This window comes from Pelophylax lessonae (assembly GCF_965119305.1).
Source record: "Pelophylax lessonae genome assembly, chromosome: 2".
Taxonomy (NCBI): Eukaryota; Metazoa; Chordata; class Amphibia; order Anura; family Ranidae; genus Pelophylax; species Pelophylax lessonae.
Window position 1 is genome coordinate 208,230,368 of NC_138769.1, and position 24,092 is coordinate 208,254,459.

At 46.6% G+C, this 24,092-nt stretch overlaps 1 protein-coding gene across 4 annotated transcripts in view; it reads left to right on the plus strand.

Moving 5' to 3' along the window:
- USP9X (ubiquitin specific peptidase 9 X-linked) overlaps positions 1 to 24,092 on the plus strand; it is a 593,271-nt gene that overhangs the window by 260,677 nt on the left and 308,502 nt on the right. For all 4 annotated transcript variants that reach the window (XM_082246987.1, XM_082246989.1, XM_082246990.1 and 1 more), the window contains exon 15: positions 14,604 to 14,691. In XM_082246987.1, the coding sequence (XP_082103113.1) occupies positions 14,604 to 14,691 (88 nt within the window). The remainder of the gene's footprint in view (positions 1 to 14,603; positions 14,692 to 24,092) is intronic.

Here is a 24,092-nt window from a genome sequence, read left to right on the forward strand (position 1 = left end):
TGGGGTAGGGGGACGTCTTTGCCCTTTTCCAGAACAGTTGACCTTGCTTATTCAGGACAAATGCCTCCATTTGTTGATTTGGTTTGGTTACATGATCGAGTTTCGTTCCTTGCCTCCTGCTAGGTTCTTTCTTTCCATCTTGCACCTGTCTTACAATTGGCTACAGGTCCTGTGAGGCAGTGCAGGACCTGTTAGTACAAGGAGTCATTGTGCAGGTTCCAGATACCGAAAGTTTTCAATGTTTTTAATTCAAATCTGTTTACAGTTCCCAGGAAGGAAGGCAAGGTTTGTCGAATCTTCGACCTCAATGCTCTGAACAGTTTTGTGCGGGTTCAGAAATTTCAGATGGAGTCCATCCGCACCGTAGTAGCTTTCCATCATCATGGGGATCTTCTGGCCTCCATCGATCTCAAGAACGCTTACCTTCATATTCCAATATATGTCGGGCATCAGCGTTTTCTTAGTTTTGCTGTGAGGAGGAGCACTATCAATTCTTGGCCTTACCCTTTGGTCTCATCTCAGCTCCTCGTGTGTTCACAAAGGTGTTGGCCTCAGTACTAGTCTTGCTAAGCCAGAAAGGGATCGCGGTACTGGGTTACCTGGATGACCTGCTTCTGCGTGCAGAGTTGTCTTCGCCTCTAGAAGCCGACTTGGACATTCAGGAGTTCGTATGGACACTGAACTTTAACAAATCGACTGACTCCGTCCACCAAACTGGACTACTTGGGTCTGACGCTGGATTCAGCATCAGCTGGGTGTTTCTAACATAGGCAAAACTACTGAAGCTGCAGGATGCGTTTCGGCTCCAGTTGTAAAACCATCGATCAGGACTGTGTCTTATGCAAGTGCTGTGTCTTATGGTTTGCACCTTCGAGGTGCTCAGTTCCATACCAGACCTTTGCAAAAAGATTCTGGCCAAGTGGAACAAGGATCCCCTGTCGTTGGATGATCTGATCCTGTTGAGTCGGGATATGAGGGAGTCTCTGATAGGGTGGCTCCGCTCCCCGGCTCTTTGTGTGGGAAAATCCTTTATTCCCCTGTATTGGACAGTGATTACCACATGTGCCAGTCTGTCCAGTTGGGGTAGGTGTCTTGGGAGTGTACTCGGCTCAAGGTGTTTGGACTCGAGAGGAGTCTAGTCTGCCGGTCAACATCCTGGACATTTGGACGATCAGACTTTCTGTCCCAGTGGATGGATCGTCTGCAGGAATGCCCTGTGAGGATACAATCGGACAATGCTATGGCTGTGGCATATGTCAATCGTCAAGGGGGCATAAAGAGTGCCCTGGCGGCCTGGGAAGTGGCCAGTATCTTGATGTGGGTAGAACTATATGTTCCAGCGCTCTCTCCTGTGCACATTCCGGGGTTAGAGAATTGGTAAACGGACTATCTCAGTCGGCAGACGTTGGATCTGGGAGAATGCTCTCTTCATCTGGAGGGGTTTCATCAACTGTGCCTTCGGTGGAGGACTCCCCCCCCCTATGTGGACCTGTTGGCCTCTCGTCTCAACCAGAAGGGTCTGAGGTTTGTTGGAATGTCTTGGAATCCTCTGGCAAACGCCGCTGACGCTCTGGTGGCCCCTTGGGGCCGGTACCGTTTGATTTATGCATTTCCCCCACTGCAACTTGCCAAGACTTCTGCACAGATTAGAGGCAGAAGGGATTCCAGTTATTCTAGTGGCCGCAGACTTCCCTCATTGGTCCTGGTATGTGGGCCTGGTAAGACTGGTGGCCAATGCCCCTTGGCAGCTTCCTCTAAGAGAAGATCTTCTGTCTCAAGTACCTATCTTCCATCATGCTTTATGGTCGGTGGCTTTAACGGCCTGGCTATTGAAAGCCAGGTATTGAAGGATAGGGGGTTGTCGGATTCGGTGATTCCTACTCTGTTAAAAGCTAGGGAATCTACTTCTCGGAATATTTTCCATCGAGTTTGGAAGTTTCCCCCCTTTCCTTTTTGGTATCCTGTCTACTGGAGTTTCTACAAAGTGGTGTAGATCCGCGTTTGTCCCTGGGGACCATTAAGGGCCAGATTTCAGCCTCGCCAATTTTCTTCGAAAGACCTTTGGCCACAAATTTCTTGGTTCACACCTTCGTGCAGGGAGTTTGCTACCTGGCTCCTCTGTTACGGTCCCTGTTGCCTCTATGGGATCTTAATCTGGTGCGGTCAGTTCTTCAAAGACCGCCTTTTGAGAATATTTGTGAAATTCCTCTGCTTACCTTGTCACAGAAAGTGGCTTTCTTGGAGGCTATCACTTCTGAATGCAGGATCTCAGAGCTGGCTGCATTGTCCCGTCGGTCGCCTTACCTTGTGGTTCATTGGGACAAAGTGGTGCTCTGTCCCGGTCAGTCTTTCCTTCCTAAGGTCATTAAGTTCCACTTAAATGAAGACATTGTGTTGCCTTCGTTATGTCCTAAACCAAAGCATTCAGAAGAAGTTGCTTTGCATTCTTTGGATGTTGTCTGGGCCATCAGGGTGTATTTGATGGCGACTGAGCCTATAAGAAAATCTGATTGTTTTTTCTTATGGATGGCCCTCGTAAGGTGCAGGCTGCATCTGCTGCGACCATTTCCAGATGGATCAGGCAGATGGTGGTGCAGGCCTATTTAAGGGGCAGGTTCCTCCTTTCCTTGTTAAGGCACATTCCACATGGGTGCTTAGTGCCTCCTGGGCCTTCCATCATCAGGCATCAGTGGTCCAGGTTTGCAAAGCGGCCACCTGGGTGTCTGTACACACATTCGCAAAGTTCTACAAGGTGGATATTTTCGCATCTGCAAATGCTGCCTTTGGCCGTAAAGTTTTGCAGGCTAGTGTGGCAGAGACTTCTGCCTCTTGAGGATGTTTTTTTTTTCTGGTAGGTGAGCTCCAGTTGTGCTTGATTGAGCTCCTGGTTCACCTGGTTGGCTAAAATTTTGGAAATGTTGTTTATTGCTGTGTGTTTTTGCCACCCCTCATGCTGATACTGCTTTGGGACGTCCCATCTGTCAAAGAAGATATGAAGCTGTGTTCATCAAACGAAGGAAAACTGGATTTTTGTAAGGACTTATCGTAAAGTCCTTTTCTCTGATGTTCATTGACTGGCACAATACCCACCCCTCTGTGGAGTTGAGTTATGTATTCTTCTGACACTGCTTGTTACAAAACTAAGATCCTAGAGCAGGAAGTGGGAGTATACCACTTAGGACTGCCCCATAGGCGTAGTTAAGCTTTGTTAACCTTTTTCCGCCTAGTGTCCTACTCCTCCTAGGAAGAGCAGCATAACCCATCTGTCAAAGATATGAAGCTGTGTCTGCCAATGAACATCAGAGAAAAGGATTTTACAGAAAGTTCTTATAAAAATCCAGTTTTTTCTTTGGGTTTCACTGACGGACACAGCACCCGCCCCTCTTTTGGGATGAGTTATGTATTCTTTTAACACTGCTTGCTACAAACTGAAGTCCTTATAGCAGGAAGTGTTGGTATACCCTGTGGGACTGCCTCAAGGGCGGAGCCAAAATAGTTTCTGCTTAGTCCTACTCCTGAAGAGAGAGCAGCCTAACCCCAAGGGTCTAGAAGACATGGAGCTGTGTCCATCAGTGAACCTCAGAGAAAAGGATTTTACGTTAAGACAAAAATCCAGTTTTTCCCCCACAATCAACAGCTACTGATAGATTTAGACCAAATAATTGAAACTCTAGAAGTCTTTTAAGTTAGCCAGAAAAGCACAGATATTCCCATTTCATTAAGGGCTCGTTCACACCATATATGCATGAAAACTGATGGGAAAACCGCCACTTGCAGAGACATCAGTTTCACATGAGTTCATCGGTTTTTATGCACATTTCAGTGAGTTTTTATGCATGTTTTCACACACATCAGTTATGTGCCTCGTTCACACCAATGTTTATTTCATGTCTGTTTTTTTTTTTTTTTTTTTTTCTGTGCAGAAAACTGCATACACGTTGCAGATTGCGCAGAAAAAAATCTGCATATTGTGGTGTTAACAAGGCACATATAGAGAACCATTGTTTTATTTGAGCCCTTGCAGAACGCGTGCAAAAAAACTGATGTCTGTGCACCATGGTGTGAACGAGGTCTAAATGTACTAGTATTCTCGATGTAAAAGCCCTATTCAGGTCAGGCTAGTATTTTCTGATGGTTCTCTGCAGAGTTGTTGGAATCAGAGCGGGGTCAGTTGATCTGTCCCCATCTCTGAAGAGTCGCTTTGTGAGTGTTTGTAACACAGGTCTTTTGGTGTTGAGGATTATTCCTCCTTATGTTTGGAGTTTTTTTTTTTTTTTTTTTTTATTATTATCTCTATGTACTTATTGTCACAGATAATTGGCTGTAGCTGGGTATTGTGTGGAGAACAGTAAATCTTCCTACAGTTGTACTCAGTTTATGTACCCTGGCAGAATTTGATTTCTTGGCCATTTTTCTGAGAATATGAATAACACAAACTTTTCTTTCACTCATGGTTAGTAAAGAGATAAAAAACAACTGCGCTAGTCCAGAAAGAAGAAAGCAGCAACTTCAAGTGTGACCGACACCCCAAAAGACAATAATATAAATAAGTTGCGCTAGAAAAATGAAACCTAGAATTTGATTTATATGGTAATCAAAAAAATGTCCGTGTAAATGTCCAATAGTTGAAAACGTGATGTGGGGTAACTGTGTAGGTACCGCTTACCGGAAACAGAATAAGTAAATGCCAAAGGTGACAACAATTCCAGATGCACTCGGGAAGTTGACCACGGTGGACCTCACGGTTCCCACGTAGATCGCCTCAGTATGATGATTGCATGTGGAATACATAAATAAAAAACGCCATAGCGTAAAACCAAAATAACCAGTAAGAAGGTATCACCCAAAGTGATAGGAGACACCAAAAAATCCAAATGCTAAAAAATGGATCTGGTAAATAGACGTGAAAATAAGCGGAAACTCAACCACCAATTGAACTCGATAGATACTCCTTACCAAAGTGTAGGAAAAAATAGCCAAAATTGAAAAGCCAGACACCTCCCCCGATAGGAATGCAGCTTACCAAAGTGACGAGTATAAAGAGCATGAAAAATTAACAAGGGGTCCCGACCATGCAAAACCAGAGTGGGTGACACCGATTCTAAATACCCTTACCGACTCCAGGTAAAAATGGGCAAGGTTGGTATGCTCATACGATCAATCTTCTGTGGCCACCGCTAGGGACTCAGGATGTTGGAGAGAAGCGTCAACCATAAAACACAGAAGAGGACGCCATAGCATAAAATCCCACGAGTGATTTATTAAGTAAAAGGAAAAACACTTACAAACACCAGAATGAAAAAGCCAAAGGAGAGTGGTAGCAGCAGTGACGTCAGCACGCCGTGACCTAAATTCTGCCAGGTATGTAAACTTATGAGTACAACTGTATATGCTTTGCTGTGCACTTAAAGTGATTTTACTAAACTGAAAAGCTTGGGTCTGCTGGCGGGGTACTATTTTCAGCCTGGGCAGTTAGGAGCATGTGCTCATGTAGCTCTATCCTTCCTCCCTATTTTGTTTTCGTCATGCGACTCTCCATAGCTAGAACAAGGACACCCCGAGGCGACAAAGACAGCCTTTGCTTTACCTCCCCTCAGTCGTTCCTGGTGCTGTAAGGGACAATGGCTTAGTGATGACTGCACCCTGCAGGATGGTATACCTTCTTCTGTGTACCCACTGATATTTTATTTTTCTGGTGCACCAGCCTTTTTTTTGTTTGACAAAAACAATTGGAGTTTAACAGTATCTTGAATGTGGAATCTTTACTTTGGGGCTTGACAAATTTGATTGGAATCTAGGAGCCAGCTAAAAAAAGTTAGGAGCCAGTTTTTTTTCCAAGCATGCCGATTAGCCAGCTTTTGTTGTACTGCCAGTGCCTGCCATACACACGGGCCGAAAGGCGGCCAGTTTTTATTGAACTGGCTGATTTTGTCTGGCATTCGTCCTGTGTATCCTTGGCTTAATGGTGTAATGGGCAGGGGCTCACTAGAGAAGAACAGTGCAGCAAGGTGGGGGCGATAGGAGATCCAATAACTCATGCCACCTTAGGCCCCTTTCATACGGGCACCTTCGCTAAGCGGAATCCGCTTTCTCAGTGGTGATTTCTCAGCTAATCCCAGCTGAGCAGGCTGATGACAGGTCTGCTATGCAGAGCGGTAAACACTAACACTGTCCCGCTCTCATCTATGGGGTAAGACAGAATCGGATAACGACAGTTATCAACGGACATCCACTGCTCCATAGAGGAGACTGAAGGGTCCAATCAGGTCCACCTGAAAAACTGACACGCTGACCTGATCCGACAGCCCGTGTGAAAGGGGCCTTCGGCTGTGTGGCATGACAAGGAGAAAATGAAAAATAATGAATTTTCATGAAAAAAATAAACGGTTTCCATCTTTGCAAGGTTGTAAATGGAACTGAGGCCTTTCCAACCAGCTGCCCCACACTCCTTGTTCATTCACCGGTAAGGACAGGGTGCAACACCTTCAACCTCTTCTCTTTGGAAAGAGATTGGCAGGCAGGGGAAACCCTCAGCTCCGCTAGTGTGACTACTTGTTGCTTTCCCAGCTACCAAATGAGGGCGCCAGTTCCCCAATGTAAGCGTCTGGCTCCAGCAGGCCACAAAGCCACGGCCTCCATTACCGGCCGACGCAGCGTCTTAGTCCACATGGCAGAGATCTCAACCTAAAAAAACAAATTTCAGGGAGGTGGCACTCCACGCCCCTTCACCTCACCAATTTTAACATAACTAGAGGATGATCAAATTAAATGCAATCTTAATACAGAGGTTTACCTTTTCTGAGAGAGATTAACCACTTAAGGACCGCTCACCGCAGATATACTGCCGCAAGCAGCCCCTCTTGCGCAAACTGATGCAGCTGTACTGTACTCGGCAGCGGAGACTCCGATGCCCGGGGCCGGCGGCTACAATTGCCGCCAGGCACTCGCCATTGTTCCCTGCTGAGAGAAAACAGTGAGCTATTGCAAACACTGCTGACTATTCTCTCTCTTCTCGCCTGTAATACTTCTGTATAGGATCATAGAGCGCCTGTGATCATTTCAAAGCCCAACCCCCCCCCCCCCCCCCCCACAGTTAGAATCACTTCCCTAGGCTTATATTTAACCCCTTCCCTGCCAATGGCATTATTCCAGTAACCGTGCATATTTTAAGCACGGATTACTCTAGGAATGTCACTGGTCTTCCCAAAATGTCAAAAATGTCACTTAGGGGTCCGATCTGTCCGCCGCAATGTCGCAGTCCGGCTAAAAATCGCAGATCGTCATCATTACTAGTAAAAAATAACTAAATAAAAATTGCATAAATCTTTCCCGTGGTTAGTGGACGCGATAACTATTGCGCACCACAATCAAAATACGCTTTTGCGATATTTTTTCCAAAAAAAAAAAAATGTAGCAGAAAACAAATTGGCCTAAAATGTTTAAAAAATTGATTTTAATTTTTTTTGGGGGGAATATTCTATAGCAGAATGTGGAAAAAAAAATTATATATATATATATATATATATATATATATATATATTTTTTTTTTTCAGAATTGTCGCTATTTTTTGTTTTACAGTGCAAAAAATATAAATCGCAGAGGTGATCAAATTTCACCAAAAGAAAGCTCTATTTGTGGGGAAAAAAAGGGACATTAGTTTTATTTCAGTATAGTGTCGCACGACTGCGCAATTGTCCGTTAAATTAACGCAGTGCCGAATCTCAAAAAAATGGCCTGGTCATTAAGGGGGCAAATTCTTCTGGTCCAGAAGTGGTTAAAGGAACACTCTAACCACAATGACCACTTCCGTGATTTGAAGTGGTCATGGTGGTAGGAGTCAGAAACACTGCACATGCTGGAATATTTACAATTATGTGCTGGGGGCTATTTGCACCCATAGCACATGTGAATTACTGCTGGCAGGAAAGGCTGGCTCCTCTGAGAGACCTCATCGAGTGTGAGGAGCGGAGCTGGATGAAGCCTGCAGAGCAGATGCTTCCTGTGTATATCTTCTCTCATGGGCGGAGTGCATTCGATATCACTCCACCTGTAACAGGACAGAGCCAGAACTATACAGGAAGCATGGGTTCCTTGCTGACAGCCTGGAGCTGGGATATCGCACTTCACAGGATATTTGGAATGTCTGGCATGGGGAGAGGACACCTGCTGCAGTGAAGCCCAGGCGCCAGCCCACTAATTCTAGTCGCCATTGCGACCTGGCTCCTGGGGTTTGTCAAGTCCTGCTTCACTATGTATATAGTCAAGCTTGGCATGATATGAGATTGCGATTTCTGCTTTTCTTATCTCAGGGGGAAACGCCTACTCCATTTTTAACTTTCCTATTCATCTACTGGTGCTTATTCCTCCTCCTGTCTTGCATCACATGTATTCTCTGTTATGCAAGGTATAGTGACTTAGTGTGTGTTAGTGCCATCTACCCCAGCAGAAACTGGCCCCTTATATTTCTGATTCCTTTAGATATCCTCCATTGAAATTATTGTTGGGCCCGAGTCCTTATTTTTTTTTTTTTTTTTTGAGAGAAGACCCCCTTCAGCTGAATTACAGTCAGCAGTTATTTAGCCAAAACAGAAAATCAAAATCAATTCCTTTTTAACTGAGGCTGTGTTTTTAAAAAGGATTTCCACCTTCCTCTACCATGGTGTCTTATCTATATTCTGGCCTCATCTGTTGCCAACTTCCTGTATTGGTTCCATCAGAAGGCTCTGTGCTTTAGACAGTCCCCAGTTTTCTGGTGCTGGTTGTTGCCATTGTCCATTTTTCCTGTAGGCAGCAGTATAACCTGACAGTCTACAAGAATTCATTTGTCCCTCAATGGACTCTAAAACATTTTTTTTATGATGGGTACAAAAAGAAAATCATTTTATTTTATCGACGGACATAGCACTCCGTAAATCATAACTACTGGATTATTTTCCCTCCTCCAGGAGTAGGAATAGGCAGAAAAAAACACCTGGTTATGCCCATGGGCCGTCAGCTTGGTATATAACCCCCCTCTCTGCTCTAGGTAATTTGTTTTGAATCTGTCTAGTCAGGAGTAAGGACCTAGGCTCCCTTCTGGGATGTCTGGTTCCCCCCACCCCCCCGGAAAATCAAGTAAGTGCGTGCAGACCGCAGCTACGCACTAGGTCAGCCGAAACATAGCCTCATGGACAGAGGCTGGCCTGTGAGTTAAACGTGTTACAGGGTCGCATACGTGCGAGCTTGGGTCTGAGTCGCAGCGGTCCCTTGTTCGACAGCTCCCCTACTTCGGTGGCGAGGATTCTGTCTGGAGCATTACCCGCACCATGAAAGAGCTCTCATCGGTAGAGTCCTTGGGGGTCCTGTTATCTTTCTGCTGATGGTTACCCTGAGCCTGGGGGTGGTATCTTTTAGTGGTGCCAAAAGATCCTTTTGTACCAAAAGGTCTTCCTTTGCCTTAGGGTCACATCTCCCCCACTGACCCCCTCATGGAGGTGGCAGATCCCTCGGAACTCCAGCTTCCCATGGTTGCACTGATGGTATTTTGTAGTCCTTGGTGTCCTGGGTGGAAATGGCGTGTGGGCAAAGGCCTAGGAGGAAGCGTTGTTTGTTTTTTTTTACCAAAAATATGTAGCAGAAAACAAATTGGACTAAAATGTTTAGTTTTTTTCCCTTTTTTTTTTTTTTTTTTTTGGGACATCAATTTTATTTAGGTACAGCATCACACGATGGCGCAATTGTCTGTTAAAGTAACACAGTGCCGAATTTCGCAAAAAATGGCCTGGTCATTAAGGGGACAAATCCTTCCAGTCCAGAAGTAAAGGACCCGGCTGACAAGAAAGCGGAGGCTGTGGCATTAAGCATGTTTACTATGGCTGGTTTGGCATTGCGGCCAGTCTTTGCCTCAGCCCTGGTGTCTCAGACCCTAACTGAATGGACCAAGCTTTTGAGCCAGGGCCTTGAGTTCCCCGCTGCTTATGTAGCGGACCAGTTGAACCATGGGCTGCAGTTTATTTGTGATGCAACTTTGGATACAACTCCTGTGCTGTCCAAACTTTGTTTCAGCGGTGGTGATTAGGCGCGTGCCGTGACTTAAGAATTGGTCCGCAGACCAAGCCTCTGACAAAGCTCTCATTGATCTGCCCTTTCAAGGCAATCGCCTGTTTGTGGCTATCCTGGATGACAATGACATCATTAGGGGTATCACGGGGGGGGGGGGGGGGGGTGGTTAAGAACCTTCCTGCCACTGTCAAGGAAAGGGAAAGGAGCCTTGTCGCAGATGTGGGGCCCTCCTTCTCAGCACATAGAAAATTATTTCGTGCTTCGGGGAAGATTAAGGGAAATCTATCAAATCTTACCTGTGAGGTTTCAAGCATCCTTGGTCTGGTAAGCTTAGAGCTAGCTTCTCTTGGACCAGCAGACAAGACTCCTTCAGCATAATGGTCTGCCCTCACCCATTTTTGGGGTGGGGGGACATCTTTGCTGGTTTCTGACCTCGTGGACCTATTTCATGAGCGTCAAGGGATCCACAAAATTATTCCTTTGGGGGATACCCAGAAAGAGGGGCAAAGCTTGTCCTTTTTCAGGTTTTTTAGGTCCTGGGTCTCCTTGTGCAGATTTAATTCCTGCAAAGGTTCAGGTGATGTCCGAACTACCTAAGGTCCCCCCTATCCCTGTCCAGAAAATTGATTTACCTATGTCTGGTTCTAATTCTGACCAGGGTTGTCCTTCTCTCTCCCATTTTGCATACAGGTTCTGAGTCTGGTGGTATCCACCTTAAAGAAAGTTCTGTTGACACAGTCCTACATGCAGCTCCTTTAGCAGGTTCGGCTCCACAGGAGGATACCGAGGTTTGTGGTGAGATCACTGGATCCTCTGGCAGATACTTCAGGCATCCAAGGGCCACGGTAAGGCCGGTATCATCCTCGGCTAAGGCTTCTTACGCAATTCCTGGGAAGAATCAAGGTTGAGGATCTTTCAATCAGTCTGGTGGCCATAAATTTCTCTTGGGGGCTTCCTCTCAGAGAAGACCAGTTGTCCCAAGGACTGATCCAACATCCTGCCTTACAGTCGCTGGTTTTATTGGCTTAGCTATTGAAAGCCAGGTACTGAAGGATAGAGGTCTGTCTGGATCAGTGATCCCTATTATGGGGAATGGGAGGAAGTTGTCTTCCAGCAAGATACACCATCTTTTGTGGAAAGCGTACATTTCTTGGTGTGAGTTGATTGGCGCTAATCCTTGATACTTTTTTGTGGCTCGGATCTTAACCTTTCTTCAACAGGGCATTGATCAGAAGTTGGCATTTTGGCCGCGGCTTTGCGGAATACTTGTGGCTGGTTGTCCGAGCTGCTGACCGAGCGGTTTACCAGGATGTTTGAGATTCTGATGGGGGTGATAGAACAGTGGATGGGCGTTAGCCCTCCCCCCCTCAGGGCTGTGGACATATGGACTGTCTGGTGCCCCCCTTGAACTGGGGGCATTGCTGTGTGGGGGTAGTCGGCTTGCGCGTCTGCATCACGGCGAGCCCCCTCTTCTCCTTTATAGAGGGCTATGTCCTTTTATGTCATTAATGGTGGGCGAACCTAAGGTCTAATAGGGGTCTTTTTGTGGAACTTTAGCTCGCGTCTCCTTGCAGGACTGTGGTCGGTGACCTTTCCTGCTTGTTATGTTCTCAGGGTGACCTTGGCATATAGCGACTCTACTGGGTCTGTGTCCACGCACTTCTGGTGCTCTGCAGTGAGGATGATTCCTTCTTTACTGCACATGCGCATGCAAGGGCGCTGGTGGATGCACTGATTGTATCGGTGCAGAATGCCCCCAGGGTCTTCAGGGGCCCACTAATCCCCTAAAAGCGGTAAAGGTACTCCCTTTTCCTGCATACTGTGACAAAATTGTCACGAGTCAGAGTTGTTCTAAACGCAGTAATGGTAACCACGCATGGTGTGGCTAAAAAGCTGGTCTGCGGACCAGGCTTGTAAAAAGGCTATATCAGATCTCCCCTTTACGGGGGACTGCCTATTTGGGTCTTTGTTGGATGAACTGATCAAAGGACTCACAGACCTCTGCAAAGGGGTATTCTTGTGAAGTGGAACAAGGATCCAAAATCTTTGGACAATCTGATTCGGTTGAGGCAAAAAACACAAGAAGTGCTCTTCTGTGGTGGCTCAGTTCCTTGGCCCTGCATCAGGGCAAGCCCTTCCTTCCATTGTGTTAGACCGTGGTATCTACGGATGCCAGCCTTTCCGGCTGGGCTAAGGGGGTGGGGGGGGGGGCAGGAGGAGTATTTGGAAAGGGTTGTGTCCAGGGGACCTGGTCTCTAAAAGAGTCCAGACTTCCGATCCATATTCTGAAACTCAGAGAGATAAAGCTTTGCTTGAGTCACTGGACAAATCGCCTGCAGGGTTGTCCAGTTCAGATTGAATCGGAAAATTCCACGGCCGTGGCTTACGTCAAATCATCAAGGGTGGCCCGGGAGGTGTCTGATGTTAATATGGGCAGAAAATCTTGTTCCAGCCCTCTCCGCCGTGCATATACCCGAGTGGATAACTGGCAGGCAAATTACTTGAGTCGTTAGGTGTTGGATCAGGGGGAATGGTCCCTGCTCCTGGAGGTGTTTCACCTGTTGTGTGTCCAGTGGGGGACACTCGATGTAGACCTGTTAGTTTCTCAGCTCAACAAGCAGGTACGAATGTTTGTAGCCAGGTCTCGAGAGCCTCTGGCCGACGCCACCGATGCACTGGGGGCTCCTTGGGGTCAGTATCGGCTGATCTATGCCTTGTCTCCACTGAAACTTCTGCCGAGGCTTCTGAGCTGCATTCTGGTGGCCCCTGACTGGCCTCGGCGGTCTTGGTATGCAGATCTGGGTAAGGTTGGTTGCCAATGCTCCTTGGAGACTTCCTCTCAGGGAAGATCTGTTGTCTCAAGAGCTGATCTTCCATCCTGCTTTTCAGTCACCGGCTTTAATGGCGTGACTGTTGAAAGCCAGGTATTGAAGAGTAGGGGTCTTTCTGACTCCTGCACTGTTGAAGGCTAGAAAATCTTCCTCCAGGAAGAGTTATCATCGTACGTGGAAATAATACATCTCATGGTGTGAATCGATTAAGGTGCATCCATGCTCATTTCAGTGGCTAGGATATTGGCTTTCCTCCAAAGAGTGGTTGAGCAGCGGTTTGCCTTGGGTACTATTAAAGGCCAGGTGTCGGCTTTGGCGGTGTTTTTTTAAACGCCCTTTAGCTGCGCATTCTTTGATTCCCACTTTTATCCAGGGAGTTTGTCATGTGGGTCCTCCGATATGGTCCCCGTTATCTCTGTGGGATCTTAACTTCGTACTGTCTGTTCTTCAAAAACCTTGCTTTGAAAACTTAGGGAGATTAATCTTCTTACTCTGTCACAGGAGGTAGCCTTTTTGGGGGCTATTACCTCTGCCCGCAGAGTGTCTGATTGCCAGTGCAGTCCTGCCATTCTCCTTCTCTGGTGTTTCACAGAGATTAAGTGGTACTTCGACCTAATCAGTCGTTTCTTCCTAAGGTGGTTTCTGATTTCTATTGAATGAAGACATTGTGCTGCCTTCACTCTGTCCTAAGCCCAAGCATCCAAAGGATATTGCCTTGCATTCTTTGGCTGTGGTTCGGGCAATTAGGGTTTGCCTGGCAGTTACGGAGTCTTTCAGGAAATTAGACTCTCCTTTTGTCCTTACGGAAGGACCTCGGAAGGGATTGGCTGCGTCTGCTGCAACCATATCCAGATGAATCAGGCAGATGGTGGTACAGGTGTATTCACTTAAGTTTAGGTTTCACCTTTCCCTGTTAAGGCGCATTCTGCTAGGGCGCTGAGTGTCTCTTGGGCCTTTCACCAAAGTTGGTTGGCTAAGTTAGCCTTTGGGGAGTTACGTTCTTTCACTGCTTTTTCTCACCCCCTCATGCAAATACTGCTTTGGTATGTCCCAATGCTTAAGAAGAATATGGACCCGCGTCTGTCAATGAACGATAGAGAAAACTGGATTTTTGACTTGCCGTAAAATCTTTTTTATCTGAAGTTCATTGACAGACGCAGCGCCCGCCCCTCTATTTGAGTGGGATGGGGTTTTTTACTTCTGACGCTTGCAACAAAACTGAATCTTATAGCAGAGTAGGTGGGGTGTATGCCTTCAGGGACTGCCCAATAGGCATGGTAAAGTTTTTTTTTTTTTTCCTGACTAGTGTCCTACTCCTGTAGATGGCAGCATAACCCAATGGTTAAGAGTATGGAGCTGCATCTGTCAAAGAACTTTAGAGAAAAGGATTTTACGGTAAGTCAAAAATCCAGTTTTTCTTCAAACCAATTAGCCTTTTTTTATATAACCTAAATTGTTGCCTTCTATGAAATTGACTTTCGAATTACAATAGGGATGTTCTATATGAGTTTTATTGTAAAATGTTGCTTTGGATGAACTTTTGATAACTTGGTAATCTTAAAGTAGATACTGCAAGATGCTTGCGTATACCTTTCTGACCAATGGAAACTACACAAAAGGAAATCGTGCCAGATGACTTTTGGGAGGTTATGCAAGTTTCATGAACTTAATCGGTTTACATTAAATGATCAAAGCTAATTTTTATAACAATATGCAATTGTATTTTGCAGAACATGGAGAGTATGATCCTCAGACTGTAAGGCCAGGAAGTCGATATAGTCACGTGCAGGAAGTTCAGGAGCGACTAAATTTTCTGAGGTAAGTTTCATAATCCTATGCATAAATGAAACTTAAAGCAGAATTAAACCCATAACCAATAATGAAATTGCAGTGTTGAAATGTGATGGCTGCAAAAGCTGCTGTTCTTTTTTTTTTTTTTGGTAGGCTTTTTCCCCCTTTTGTTTTTACCTGATCTGGCCAGGAACACACCACCTGTAGTAGAGAGCCCCCATTCTGGACAAAGGGTCACAGCAGGCAGCATCATTGTTAATCTGGGGGTAGGGTAGTCTAATCATGCACTAACAGATTTAAGCTACACTTACAATTTAAGGCCAATCTCCAGCTCACTCTGCAGTTAAAGGAGTTTTTGTTTTTTGGTGGGAGGGGAGTTTTACATAAATGAAAATAAGCTGGCTATTGCAGGTACCCCTGTCAGTGGTGAATGGTTTGTCTCAATACATCGAACTGATTTGCAAGAGAGCTTATGTTGAAAAAAGGCTTACTGGCCAGATCACCAGATGAAAATGAAAGAAAGACTACAAAAGAAAACAAATTCATCCATTACGTCTGAGAATTTGGTAAATTGCAATCTAATGTTTGCTTGTATAGAGGGAATTTCATAACAATCTGGAGCAGCTGTTCATGGCAACCAACCAGCTTCTATCTGTCATTTTCAAAACTTACTGAACCAAGCTGAAGATAGAAGCTGAATGGTTGCCATGCTGAGCTGCTCCAGAGTTTCTCAACTTCAAATGTAATAAATCCCCCCCCCCCCCCCCCCCCAATATTGTGTTTTTAGTGAGAAAACTTGATGCCATATTAAACACAAAAAACAAATTGTAATATATTGCAACTTGCCAAACCTTACATGTGGTGCCTGCATTTGTTTTGTTTTATTATATAGGATTTACATAGCACCAACAGTTTGCACATACAACCAGTCACACGCTTTCCTGTCTTACGGTGTCTGTATTCAAAAAGACATAGTAAAGCAGACACCTTTTAAATCAGCATTGTCAGTCTGTGGAGAGGGTAGTGTTCTGTAGATTTAGATGAACTTCATTAACAAATTCAAGATGCACTCCAGATAGCGCTTTATTAGCAGTTGCGCTCGATTCACACTAGCGCGTTTTTCTCTGTCGCTCATTGACAGACGTAGTCCTCATTGATTAATAACAACTCGGGTTATACTGCCCTCTACAGGAGTAGGACTAGACAGGAAAGAAAACATTCTGGCCACACCTTAGGGGCAGTCCCAGAGGGTATATCCTCTCTCTCTCTGCTACAGCAAATCAGTTTTTTTCTGTCTAGTTAGGAGTAAGGACCTAGATGCCTTGCTAGGATCTTCGGTCCTGGCAGGAATTTTTCTTAGATTTTTTTTTTAGACAGCTTTTTTCTCCAGTGTTCCTGTGAGATCTTCAAGTAAGCAAGCTGTAACTGGGCGACGGGCTGGATGTTGAGATCCAGTGGTCACCCTAGTTCAGCCTACGAGCGCGTGCAGGCCATAGCTCCGCGCTGGGTCGGCCGCGACATAGTCCCACTGGACGGGGACTAACCCTGCGAGTTAAACGTCTCGCCTGAATGCCAATGACCAACAGAGTCACGGCGTCCGTATTGGTCGACAGCCCCCCCACCCCCGTGGAGAGGAGTTCTGTTAGGAGTGGGCGCCCGCCTGGTTCCGGTATGGTGAGTAGTATGTTCCCCTTCCCCCCTGTCAGGTTTGTGGTGGACGCGGGCCCCTCTCTGGAATGGTAGGATGGGTCTCCCCTCTATCCTATAACAGGTCACAGATCCCCCAATTTGAGTGTGATTTTTTGTGAACAAAAACCAGGAGGCTTGGTTTGGGAGCTGACTATCTAAGGTCATTGCAAGACTGTAAGGGTGACTGAAGTCAGTGGCAGTACTATAAGGGGCATTACTATTGAAGTAAAAGGTATCCTACCTGTCAGTTGTACACAGGCCGATGCCTAATGGGGAGGCGCCTGAGTCACTGCAGTCCAGATCGCCATTCCTCCAGCAAAGGGTCACTTCGGAAGGACAGAGGGCTGCCTCCCGACGGCTCAGGACCGAATGCGGCCCGCTAGGGTCCTGTACGGCCGGTCAGGCTTATCACCATTCAGGGTAAAGGTTGTGGGGCCGAGATACTCCCGCAGGCCGCCAGGCCGAACATAGACATCCCGAGGCCGCTGCTAGCGACCGCTATCCGATACAGGTCGCCGCCATTGTCTTACAGATCGCACGAGGCCGCCATATTGGTGTAGCCTCGTGTCTCCAGCATGGGGGCGGCCATGTTTGAGGTGACCAAACACCTCGAGGAGCTATGGGGGGGCGCCGGAAGACGTGTAAAGGGGCGGAGCCGCCTCCTTTTACCCGGTGTAGCCTCGTGTCTCCAGCATGGGGGCGGCCATGTTGGAGGTGACCAAGCACCTCGAGGAGCTAAGGGGAGGCGCCGGAAGGCGTGCAAAGGGGTGGAGCCGCCTCCTTTTACCCGGGAAAGCCAGCCAAAGACTTCCTGTCTGTAATAGACAGTGCTGGAACAGGTTGTATTGAAACTTCTGAGAATCAAGTGGTGAGCCTTGGGGTCTCTCTCTCTCTCTCTCTCTCGCTCTGTAGGGGTCCCTAAGCAGGTAACACTGAGGGGCGCTGTGGCGCTGGGGGTCTAAAGAAAAAAAAAATTTTTTTTTTTTTTTGGAAAATTAATTTTTTCCCGGCAAGTGTCTGGAATAATCATGGACCCTGCCACACAGGTACCCCCACCTGTTTCCCTCGAGGTGGCTGCAGGACCCTCCAGTTCACAGAGTATGGATGCATTTACAGCAGTTTTGGAGTCTTTGGTGTCTCGGGTGGAGACGGCCTGTCAGGGACGGGGGTCAAGAAAGCGACCCCCGCCTACCCCTATGTCATCTGATACTTTAGATTCTGAGATGGTCATTGCAGCTGCAGGTCCCTCTGCAGGGGCTGTTGTCTCAGGTAAAGTTCCCACAGACAGTGAGGAGGATGTTCCTGCCTCCGCCATAGCACAAGAAGAAGCATTGGTGGACGCACTAGTTGTGGCGGTCCGGGAAACCTTAAGACTTGAGGTTTTACCGGCAGAGGCAACTGAGATGGAAATTCCCTTTGGTACTAGTAAACCTACCAAGACAGCGAAGGTTTTTCCCTTACCCAAATGTTTTGGTAATAAAATTAAAGAGGAATGGGATCATTCAAAACGTACCTTTGCTGTTTCCAAGCGCATTGCTAGATGCTATCCGTTTGAGGAATCCCTCATTAAGAAATGGACGGTACCACCAGTGGTGGATCCACCTATTTCCAGACTGAATAAAGCCACTGTTATCCCGTTGGAGGACGCTCCGTCTTTTAAGGATCCGGTGGATCGGAAGATGGAAGCGGAGTCCCGCACTATTTTTTCCCTGATAGGGTCAGCCTTTAGACCAGTGATTGTCATTGGTTTAGTTTCACAGACATTAACGGAATGGGCAAGATTGGTACGCCATGACCTAAAGGGGAAAGGTATGCCCCAGGCAGCATCTGATTTGATGGAACAAATTATACAAGGACTGCAGTTCGTCTGTGACGCAGCCCTGGATGCCACCCCCTTGTTAGGGCATGCATCTATGTCAGCGGTAATCCTCAGACGTGTGCTGTGGTTAAAATGCTGGTCAGCGGATCTAGGTTCCAAAAAAGCCTTGGCGAATCTCCCCTTTCAGGGGAATCGCCTATTTGGGGCCACCCTAGATGAGATCATTAAGGATGTCACTGGGGGCAAGAGCACTTTTTTGCCGCAGGCTGCTAAAGCTACAGGACCTCGTAACAAGCGTGGACCTTTCTTTGCCGCTCATAAAGGGTTCGTTCGCTCCGCTGGGGCGAGCAGGAAAGGCAAAGCCCCTCTAGGAGGGTTCAAGAGGCGCTGGTCGGGCAAACAAAAGGCCGACTCAGCCAAACCTGAAGTTAAGGCTAATACAGCCTGAAGGTGCGCCCCCACCCGGCTTGAGGGTGGGGGGACGTCTTCACCGGCATTCAGAGCTAGAGCCTTCCTGAATCTCGGACTAAGGGGTTCAGGAGATCATACGATCAGGACACAAGATCGAGTATCGATCACTGCTACCGGTGCAATTCTTCCCTTCCAACATTTAGGCGCTACAGGGAGCGGTAGTTACCGTTCCCTGAACAGATCATTTTCTTTACCTTTTCCAAAGATTAGTCTCAGTTCCCTACAGGAATCTGATCCGGTTGAGCAAACGGACCAAGGTCTGGTGACTTCGGTCTCTAATGCTCAACCAGGAGAAATCATCACTCCTGATAAGAATCAAGTTTCTGATAAATGTGTGGGAACAGAGAGCGATCAGACTTTGTCGGATTGCCTGGACCAAGCAGCTCTAGGGCAGCCTGGTTTGGATCCAGTCAGACAATATCAGGGTGATGACTTAGGTCGATCACCAAGGATTTTACCATCTGTGTCTTCATCAGAGCATCCCGGAGGTGGATCTGTTGGCATATCGGCTCAACAGGAAGGCGCGGAGGTTGGTAACGCGCGGCCGCGTTCCTCTAGCGGACGCAGCAGACGCGCTGAACGGCCTACAAAGGCAGTATCAGCTACTATACGTCTTCCCCCCCTCTCAAGTTGCTGCTGAGATTTCTCCGCAGGATAGAGATGGAGGGAACTCCAGTTATCCTGGAAATTCGAGGCTAGCCTCGTCGGGCCGGTCAGGCCGACTTGGACATGCTAGTCGCGAACGCTCCTTGGAGACCTCCTCTCAGGGAGGATCTGCGGTCTCAAGGACCGATCTCCCATCGTGCTTTACAGTCACTGGTTTTAATGGCCTGGCCATTGAGTCCCAGGTACTGAAGGGCAGAGGGTTGTCAGCTTCAGTTATTCCTACTCTAATTAAAGCAAGGAAAGCGACTTCCAGCAAAGTCTATTATCGCACATGGAAGACTTATATTGCGTGGTGTGAATCTTTGGGATTTCCCCCATGTACCTATTCGGTGACCCGAATCTTGGCTTTTCTGCAAAAGGGGGTTGAGCAGAAACTATCCTTGAGCACCATCAAGGGTCAGGTTTCAGCATTAGCAATCTTCTTTCAGAAGCCTTTGGCTACTCATTCCCTGGTGCGGAATTTCATCCAGGGGGTGCGGCACTTGGCTCCACCAGTCCGCGCGCCCTTACCACCTTGGGATCTTAATTTGGTTTTGTCGGTTCTGCAGAAACCTCCCTTTGAAAATATCAGGGAGATTCCCTTGCTTACATTATCTCAGAAGGTGGCCTTCTTGGTGGCTATCACTTCTGCACGCAGGGTGTCAGAACTGGCTGCATGATCATGCCATTCCCCATATCTAGTGGTTCCTAGGGATAAGGTAGTTCTTCATCCGAAGCCATCCTTTCTTCCTAAGGTGGTTTCAGACTTTCATCTGAATGAAGATATTGTGCTACCTTCCTTGTGTCCTCAGCCCAATCATCCTCGGGAATATGCGTTACATTCCTTGGATGTGGTTCGGGCAATCAGGGTATACCTGAAGGCTACGGAAACGTTCCGTAAGACGGATTCACTTTTTGTGATCACGGATGGCCCCAGAAAGGGGTTGCCTGCATCTGCCGCGACTATCTCCAAATGGATTAGACAGACGGTAGTACAGGCTTTTTCTATTAAGGGTTGGAATCCTCCGTTCCCTGTTAAGGCGCACTCCACTCGAGCGCTCAGTACTTCCTGGGCCTACCGCCATCAGGCGTCAGTGGTCCAGGTGTGCAAGGCGGCCACCTGGTCGTCGGTACATACCTTTACGAAATGTTATAAAGTTGATGTGATGGCATCGGCGGATGCCTCATTTGGCCGCAAGATTTTGCAGGCCGCAATTTGAGGAGACCGTTGGTCTACCTCGAGGTTTTTTTCCGTTGGAATTTCAGTTGAGTCTCATCGTGTGATTGATGAGACTTTAAAACTTCTAGTTGGCACCGGTTGGGCCTTCTAGATTGGATTTTGATTTCCATTTTCCCACCCCTCATTTGTGGTACTGCTTTGGGACGTCCCGAGTTGTTATTAATCAACGAGGACTACGTCTGTCAATGAGCAACAGAGAAAAATGGATTTTTGTAAATTCTTACCGTAAAATCCTTTTCTCTTAAGCTCATTGACAGACGTAGTACCCGCCCCTCTGGTTTTGAGTTGGGTTGGGTTAAATTCTCTAAACACTGCTTTGTGACATAACTGATTTGCTGTAGCAGAGAGAGAGAGGATATACCCTCTGGGACTGCCCCTAAGTTGTGGCCAGAATGTTTTCTTTCCTGTCTAGTCCTACTCCTGTAGAGGGCAGTATAACCCGAGTTGTTATTAATCAACGAGGACTACGTCTATCAATGAGCTTAAGAGAAAAGGATTTTACGGTAAGATTTTACAAAAATCCATTTTTTTTTTCATGCTTTTTGCTGAAATGCATTTAATGGGTTCCTATGGAACACGTTCACATCAATGCATATTTGTGCCTCTGCATTTTGGAAAGGGTCCGGGACTTATATTTCCTGCAAAATGCAGCATTTTGCATGTAATAGACTTATTTGGACCCGCATCCAAAACGCAAGTATTACATCTATTTCTGAGATTTTGCCTGCTATTTGCGTTTTGAGTTTTTAAATTGTCAAAAAAAGTAATTAAAAAAAAAAAAAACCCAGGAACTCGCAGTAAAAAACTGTGGAAAGCACTCCTGAAAAACATGCATAGGTGTGAATCGAGCCTTACAGCCCCCTTTTTTTTTTTTTTTTTCCTTTTGGGTTAAAGGTTTTACATATATAAACGCTGACTATTGTAAGCCCCCCCTGTTAGTGCTAAATGCTTTGTCTGGTCAGCTTGGTCTGTGTTTGTATCGGGATGACTCCTGCAGCTGCAGGCATCATCCTGGTACTGTTCTTTAGAGCCGGTGGGTTTAGCTTTCAGAAGATAACAGCCGATGCGGCTGGGAGACCCGAGCAACCGGCCAGCACGTCCGCCAGCTGGTTGGAGTCCCGAACAAAGCTGGACTCTGCTTTGATCGGGTCTCCGGTGTATTAACACCGAAGCGGTGTCATGACGCCGCTTCCGGTTTACTCGGTGGTTAATGGCACCGAATTTATAAAAGTGACTGTTCAAAAATGCAGATTTCGCATTTTGAATTCTTTGAAATGCAGTGGAGGGGTCTGGGGTCTTTTAGACCCATGATCCTCCGTAAAGAGTACCTGTCACTGCCTATTACTGTCACAAGGGATGTTTACATTCCTTGTGACCGCAATAAAAGTAATCAGATTTTATTTTTTTTTAAATGGTGCTAAAAAAATTAAGTAAAATAGGAAAAAAAACCTTTTTGAAGGCGTCGCTGTGAGCTCGTGCATGAAAGAAAACACATACAGAAGTCACGCCCTGTAAACCACACGTGAGGTATTGCTGCGATTGCCAGAGCGAGAGCAATATTTATAAACCAAGACCTACGCTGTAACTCTAAACTGGTAACTGTTAAAACATTTTTTTTTTCAATATCTTTTTATTTGGATTTTTGCAAAAATAAAATGAGATACAAACATTGTAATGCAAATATACATGGTGAACAACGTTAGATCAATAAGGTATATAAACAAGTAAACATCTGAAAGTCCCATACAAAAGGGAAAAAGGAAGGGGTTAAAGGGTCGACCCACAGTAGCCAGCAACTATGAAAATGTGTGATACTCTATACAATGTACATCATCGCAATATATCCAAACCTTCACCGGGACCCTCTGAGGGAGGAAAAGGAGGGGGGCGCTAGGCTGTGCAGCTAAGAGGCTACTGGTGGCAAACCATATACATGAGCCGCTCCAGGGGGACGCCCCCAAAAGGGAACCTGCTGCGACCACCCATTTAGCCCCGCCCCCACCCCATCCCCCCATGGCCCCACCGGAGTCTCCTTAGAGTCAATCAGACATTAACACCAAATATGGTAAGTCATAGAGGACCATTGTTTTGGACATAAACATTCCAGGCTGACCACCTGGCCCTAAATTGTTGCATTTTAAAAGCATTAACTGCTAAAGTTTTCTCGTGTGCACACGATTCACTCACTATTTGAATTACTTCTCTCCTGGTCGGGGTGTCTTCACATTTCCACTTACGTGCTATGGACAGCCGTGCAGCAAAAAGGATATTCTGGACCACCGTCCTTAGTTGGGGAGGGTATTTGTCAATGTCTATGCCTAGTAAGGCCTGTTCCACAACCACCTTATTGAGAATCCCTGTCACTTCCGCAATTAATTTAGCAACAGAGGCCCAGAAACCCCTCAAAGAGATACAGGTCCACAGGACATGAAGCAAGGTTCCAACCTGTCCGCACCGTCTCCAACACAGGTTGGAAACGCCCGGGTAGTACTTAGCTATGGAGTATGGTGTCTTGTACCACCTCATGTGTATTTTTAAGAAACCTTCCCTGAAGTTGGAGCATCTAGTGTGAGCTGAGGTAAGTGCATAGGAGCTTGTCCACTGATCACCCGTAAATTCCTGTTCTAGGTCACCTTCCCACTTCAAGTGGTACTTTTTTTTCACGAATGACCTCTTACCCTGCAGGGAGGTGTAAAATTTGCCTATACCTTTTGTTTGTTGGTTGCTGCCGAAGCATAACGTGTAAATTGGTTCTGGGATAGACATGTCTACTGAGGTTATGGAGGATATTAAGGTAGTCACTCTGTGGAGCGTAAGGTATTCCTTGGCAAATGGTGGGAAGCGGGCACACCATCTAGTGAAGGAAAATCCCTCCGGACGGTGCGTGATATCTCTGACTGTATGGAGGTCATATGTGGACCAGTGCGCTAAATGAAGATTCGGGGATAGGAACGATAGAGCTGTCAGGGGGATAGGAATATCCACCTGCTTGGTATCTTTGGTTCCATGAGCATAGAAGTACTTCCATGCACATACAGTGGCTGAGATAGTGGGGTGCCCCTTAGGATGGTTGCTGTTGGGAAATGAGGTACTAAGTAGTAGGTCTGCCAGGGTGCCTTGAGACACCACTGCCTGTTCAAGTCCCTTCCAGACAGGTGGCTGTGTGTTTTTCAACCAATGTATGGACTGGGTAAGAACAGCAGCCATGTGATAGTCCCGTATGTCCGGAACACCCATGCCCCCTACATGGGGGTGTTTGATCAGGTGCGCATGGGAGCAGCGGGGTTTCCTACTACCCCATAGAAATTTCGATACCAGTAATTGTACTGACCTATAAAATGTTACAGGAATTTTGATGGGAATAGCCCTAAATAGATATAGGAGCTTAGGGAACGTCAGCATTTTAAACGCTGCATTCCTGCCCGACCAGGAGAGATAGAATTTGCTGAGTCTAGCTAGTTCGTGCGTAAGGGTGTCTAGAAATGGTACAAAGTTGGTTTTGAATAGATCACCAATCTTACTTGTGATTTTTATACCTAAGTAGTTAATATGTCCATCACCCCA